The sequence below is a fragment of the Sinocyclocheilus grahami genome, unplaced genomic scaffold (genome assembly GCF_001515645.1).
Source record: "Sinocyclocheilus grahami isolate Dianchi unplaced genomic scaffold, SAMN03320097.WGS_v1.1 scaffold2013.1, whole genome shotgun sequence".
In the NCBI taxonomy this organism is placed as follows: Eukaryota; Metazoa; Chordata; class Actinopteri; order Cypriniformes; family Cyprinidae; genus Sinocyclocheilus; species Sinocyclocheilus grahami.
This window is the reverse complement of record NW_015507192.1, coordinates 37,189-43,347: the sequence shown is the minus strand read 5'-3', so window position 1 is coordinate 43,347 and position 6,159 is coordinate 37,189. Positions and strand designations below refer to the sequence as shown.

Sequence of the window (6,159 nt, the reverse complement as noted above, 5' to 3'; positions counted from 1 at the left end):
ACAACAGCTACTGTAAGCACAAAATTAAAACTGTACATTTAGCAATTGTTTACAGTTTGTCAGTATTCTTTATATTCTGCATATTTCCTGTCATTCATGGTGATGACAGTAGAATTGTGTTGCAAAATTCTAAACTTGAAGAAATTGTTATGAAAAGCCATATTCATTCTGTGATGTCATGATTATTTTTGGATTATTGTGTGCATTTGAGTCATTCATTGTGAGTCATTTCAGGTCAAAGTTTACAATTAAGTGTTTTAGAAATGTGTTAGAGATTTAAGGAAATGTGTCTTAAAGAAAAACAATAATAATATTAGACTCTTACTGTAGTATTTTGCAGTTGAATGAACACAGATAAAACACAGAGCCAAAACAAAACTGCTCGTTTAATGAATTTATTTATGTAGCCTAAGTGTAATACAAGTGATAGCATTTCATATTTTCTCATATGGCCTCTAGATGGCAGCGCTTATTAATATGAATGAATACAGCTAAATCTGTCTCTAAACAGCCTATAGTGATCATGATTACATGCACATCATCTTATGATAAATAACTATATTCTTTCACAATATTATTGCAGTATTTTAAACAGTATCTCACAGTAGAAGCTGTTTACATTATGCTGCTGTCAATTTCTGCTTCACTGCAGGAAAATAATTATAGTAATCGCTGCAGTATTTTGCATCAATTACTTAAGCGGATGCAGGTTATTCAAAGCAACTTACAAATGAGGGAAATAAAAGCAAGCATGATGATAGAAAATTTTTTACATTCATAAAACACTGCGATTACAATCACACTTTACATCATATTAAGGTCATGCTATTGAAAGAAGCAAAAATATGTTCAGGATGCTGTTTTCAGACTTTCATCATGATTTGAGCTGAGGCATTATTTGAGTTTATTTTTAAAGAATCCTGTTAAGTAATTCAATGCTCCATGCTTTACGTCTCCTGCTCTCTTCTTGATATCTTCCAGTGTTTTGGCCTTTTCAGACTCGTTGATTTCCTTCAGCTTCTCAATCAGAACATCAATGTGCTGAAGTGTGAACACAGAATCAGTCTTGAGTGCGATCTTCTCCAGACTTTCCACACAGCCGAAAGCTTCCATCACCAGCTTTATTTTCTCTTTCTCTAATTCTTGCAGTTCTTCTTCCAGCATCTTGACCAAAGACACACCAATTTTGTCTTCATATTTCTTCTTTAAATCTTCATATGTCCTCGTCTTCTTCTTTGTTTTTGTTTCATATATTTTTGCTGATTTGATGTGTTTGGTGTAGTGGCATTTATTAGTGCACACTGTACAGTGATTCTTTCTCATCGAACTGCACCACGAGAGATCACTGGTCCACCAGCATCCTGGATAATGACAGTTCTCCTCACAGACGGTGCAGCACATCGCCGCCCTGGCTTTAGAAGGATCAATATCAACCCATTCTTTGTAGGGCACTTCAACTTCATACTCAAAGTTCTTGTTTGCTTTGACATCTTGCTTGTTCTGCTCCACAGCTGCTTGAGTTTGTTTCAGCTCATTCTGCTTTAGTTCCATCATTTGAACTCGTGATCGTAAATTGGAGACATTTGCCTCCAGCTGCTTCCGTTTCTGCAGCACATCTCGAGTCATCTTCAGTGATTTTGGTTGTAGTGTGTCAAGAATCTCGAACAATCGTTTCATTCCTCCAAAGCTGAGATTAAATGATTGATCCAGCCTCTGTTCATGTTCTTCAGTATCTTCAGCATCTTCTTCATCAGCAGCGTCTGTCTGACAATTGTTAAACAGGAAAAACACGGGCTGATTCTGCTCATTTACTGCACACTTGATGTTAGCCTCTTTAACAGCCCTCAGGGCATTTTTAGGACGCAATCCATCTGAGTGTGTGAGGAGCAAGATGATGTTGTCAGCAATATCTCTTCCAAATAAAGACTGAACAGCATCAAATATGTATATTTGTCTGTCAGAGAGTCGATTTTGGGTTGAATTAATCACCAGACACACTGCATGTATTTCATGAATCTCTTCTTCAGATTTACTTAAACTGAGCAAACTCTCACCGATCTCTTTATCTTTCTTAACTCCACGTGTGTCTCCATATCCTGGAGTGTCGATGATTGTTAAATGGATCAGACTCTCTTGTAGATAAAACCCATAAACAGTGATGCTGGAGGTCTGACTGTGAACTGATGTTCGGTCGCTCTGATCATCTGTGATCTCAAACCAAACCTTGTCTTCTCTCTGAACACCCAACATGTAGTTGACCATCGTGTTGATCAGGGTTGTTTTTCCTGTTCCTGTTTCTCCCACCAGTAGAATGGTTTTGTCTTTTTTGCTTTTCTTTCGTTTGTCTTTATTTCTCTCTCCAAAGGTAATTTTTCTACAAGATTCAGAGAATTTCAAATTGTCTCTCCTTGTTTGCAGACGGTATCGAGCAGGATTTCCATCTTTAATTAAGATGCTTTTCTTGATGAGATCATTTATGTTCTGTATAAAAAGCAATACACAATAAAAAACAAACAAACAAATAAATAAATAAATATAGATGAACATGTATAAATGGTGAACAATGTTATATTTATAAATCATAATCAAATGATAAACATAAACATCCCTAACAATAAAGGCCCTTTCACATAACTCCACCCAGAAAAGGCAAGCATTATATATTTATTTGTATTCGTCTCTTCCCCCTTAAATATTAAATGTAATTTTCTAATTGTTGAATTATAGTGGTTGTGCTTTAAAGTTTTTATCCCCTCTCCGTGTCACGATCACCAACTGGAGTGCCCTTGAGCTCCACCAGTGGGCACTCCATCCCTGACTTTTGCCATTCACCCTGGACTACATTCCCCATAATCCTTTGCCGGACTCATCATCTATTGCATCACCTGTCACTCATTAGTTCTCATCATCAGTTCACAGCTGTCTCACATTAGAAGGACTTTAAAAGATGCACACACACTCGAACCCTTTGCTGGTGATTGTTTAGCCTGTAATGATTCCTAGTTTCTGTTATCCTGCCCGTGTTTCCTTGTTTTGCCTTGCCTTGCCTTGCCTTGCCTTTGTGTATTTTGGATCTTGGACTGTTTATCTGGTTTTTATGATTGTTTTGCTGCCTGCCCTGACCATTGCCTGTTTACGGATTACTCTTTGTCTTTGCCTGGGATATTATTGTTTGCTGGTACTGGACCCTGCCTGTCTGACCACGTTTACAAATAAAGCCTGCATTTGGATCCTCAACTCGGTTGTCACTACGCCTCGTTCAATTCCTAGTTTCTGTTATCCTGCCCGTGTTTCCTTGTTTTGCCTTGCCTTGCCTTGCCTTGCCTTTGTGTATTTTGGATCTTGGACTGTTTATCTGGTTTTTATGATTGTTTTGCTGCCTGCCCTGACCATTGCCTGTTTACGGATTACTCTTTGTCTTTGCCTGGGATATTATTGTTTGCTGGTGCTGGACCCTGCCTGTCTGACCACGTTTACAAATAAAGCCTGCATTTGGATCCTCAACTCGGTTGTCACTACACCTCGTTCGTTACACTCCTCGAATCTGATTGGCTGAGAGGCTTTCCAGGAAGTGCTGATATTTCACTAGTATCAACAGGTTGCTGTTCACTATTTGTATCACTCTGCTTGTCTCTGTGTGAGATAGAGCATTTTTTCACAGCAAAAGGCAAAGGCATACTTAACAGATCATTAATTAATATACATTCAAATAGCTAGAAATATGAGATCATGTGTTTGTTCATGTTTACTTATTAAACATTTTCTATGTTTAACAGATCATTTTTTTGTAAATTGAAATGCCTATAAATGTCATTCAACTTTAAATGTAAATGTTTATAAATGTCTACTAATCATAGGCTACCTTTATGAGCAGTCATCTCGATGGCAAAATGTGCCCCAAATGACCTGAATTCACCCGATATACACATCTTTATAAATCATTTATTAATGATTTGTGCATGTTTTTGCAGTACTCAGTCTAAAGTTGAAACTATTCATCATCTGTAAATGTTTATAAATGATTACTGATCTTTTAGGATGTTTATGGGCATTGGACTTTTAGCTGCTGTAACAATGTAAAGGGTGGTTAGTTAAGTTTAGCTAAATGCTTCTTAAAGACATAACGCACATTGTAATTTGGGTGCAAAACATGTTTTTATAGCCTCAACACTTATATTAGTAGTACATCATTAAACAGGGTATTCCTTGAATCATACATCAGCAGAAAACAAATAAATGTTTCAAGAAAACTCTTGTTCATTTATCAGAACAATGTAATAAACAGATTGAACCTTGTTCCCTGATAGTAATGTAATCCTGTGCATCCTGTACCCAACCCGTAAACCTACCTATACCACCAAACCTGACTCTAACGTTACCGTATCACACACCAATAGCAGCAAAAGTGTTGTACATGAACAAAAGTTTTTAATCATTGTATAACATGTCAAAATAATTTGTAGATTTTCAGAATGAATTGAAAGTTTAATAACATTTGTAAGGATTTTCTTTTACATGAAATAATTATCTGTTGATAATTAGGTAATGTTTAATAAGTTTATTAGTAAACATTAACAAGCACATTATCTCATATTTCTAGCTATGTGAATATATATTAACTAATGATCTGTTAAGCATTATATTTAATTAGTTATTATAAAGCTTTACCCTGTCATGCTAACAGGATGTTGGGCTCATGAATACTAATCACATTGTCTGTGTTCGCCAGAGCTAATTTGCTAAAATTGTGGAAGGTGAGTGCTAGTCAATGGGATTGCCAAATCAGCTGTTGGAATTAAATTTGTAAATATGTCAAAAGAATCAAGTCTTAGCTTGTTGTGTTGTCCGGTTTTCTCAATCTCTCCTTTAATGTTTTCTATAATTTTATTGGGTAAGAACATCAGTGATAGTGCTCCTCTTAGAATTTTAAATTAAAAATCTAAAACATCAGAGATTTCTGTAATATGTTCATTTATATAAAACACATAAGTAAAATGGTACTGAGAAATGTGCATGTTTATGACAAGCTTTATTCCTCAGAAATAAATCCCTTTTACCGTATATGATGGAACAGCTTCACTGATGGGTCTGAATGTGTGATTGATGTGTTGTTGAGAAGTAACACACTCCACACACACCGGCTGTTTGTCCTCCAGACAGAAGAGTTTGAGTTTCTCACTGTGTAAACTGCAGATCTCCTCAGATCCTGATGAACGGCTCTCATTTCTCTCCTTCAGGAACGATTCACACAGGTTTTGCAACGCAAGATTAAGTGGATGTTCGGGTTTTGAGGATCTTCTCCTGCAGACAGGACACTCCTGAGTTTCTTTAGTCCTCCAGAACTGATGAAGACACTCTTTACAGACACTGTGACTACATGACAGAAGAACAGGAGTCTTGAAGATTTCACAGCACACAGGACAAGAAAGCTCTTCAGCAAACACATGTAGAGAAGCCATTTTCTCTGTTCGAGCTCCAGCAGTCTGACCTTTACTCTCAGTTTCTGTTCGATCGTTTCAAAAATGAATAACCATGAGATTCACAAAGATCTGCTGTCTGATCAGAAACAAACTTCCCATCTCATAAATCCTTGTTAAATTCTTGTTCTCTTCGGTCTTCAGTGATCGCTGATTTCTTTCTCTTTTCTCAAGCGAGAATTGAGTTCTGACAAAGGAGAAATAGCACGATAGTCTCTTCCAGGTAAGTGTTGTAAAAGAGTGGAGTTTATGATCATCACATGGGTTGTGTTGAAACGGGTCAAACCTTGTCTTTTCTCTGAACACCCAACATGTGGTTGATCATCACATTGATCAGGGTTGTTTTTCCAGTTCCTGTTTCTCCCACCAGCAGAATGATTTTATGGGGTTTGTTTTTGTCTCTCTCACTGAAGGTCATTTTTCTATATGGGTCAGATTGTTTCAAATTGTCTGTACTTGTTTGCAGATTTTATCAAGCAGGATACCCATCTTTAATTAAGTTGCTTTTCTTAATGTAAAGCACAGAAAACACAACAACAGTAAATATGGTCATGTGTAAATGACGTACAAATCATCAAATGTGAGATTTTACATTCCATGAGAAAGAAAGAAAGTCAGTTATATTTATATTTAATGTATATTTTACTAATGCAATGCGAATCTGGGCGAGATACCAAGATAC

At 36.6% G+C, this 6,159-nt stretch overlaps 1 protein-coding gene across 1 annotated transcript; it reads right to left on the bottom strand.

Moving 5' to 3' along the window:
- Positions 1–412: 412 nt before the first annotated feature.
- LOC107573714 (uncharacterized) lies at positions 413–5,687 on the bottom strand. Its single transcript, XM_016260159.1, has 2 exons — positions 5,058–5,687; positions 413–2,481 (listed from the first exon to the last, which is right to left on the bottom strand). Exons 1-2 carry the CDS (start codon positions 5,457–5,459, stop codon positions 895–897), a joined length of 1,989 nt encoding a protein of 662 aa, XP_016115645.1. The 5' UTR covers positions 5,460–5,687; the 3' UTR covers positions 413–894.
- Positions 5,688–6,159: the final 472 nt, after the last annotated feature.

Excerpts from the sequence above, each read along its gene's own strand:
- LOC107573714 (XM_016260159.1), bottom strand. The coding sequence starts at position 5,459 with ATGGCTTCTCTACATGTGTTTGCTGAAGAGCTTTCTTGTCCTGTGTGC. Across the intron at positions 2,482-5,057 it reads AAGCTGTTCCATCATATACG|AACATAAATGATCTCATCAA; the intron begins GTAAAAGGGATT and ends CTTTTTATACAG.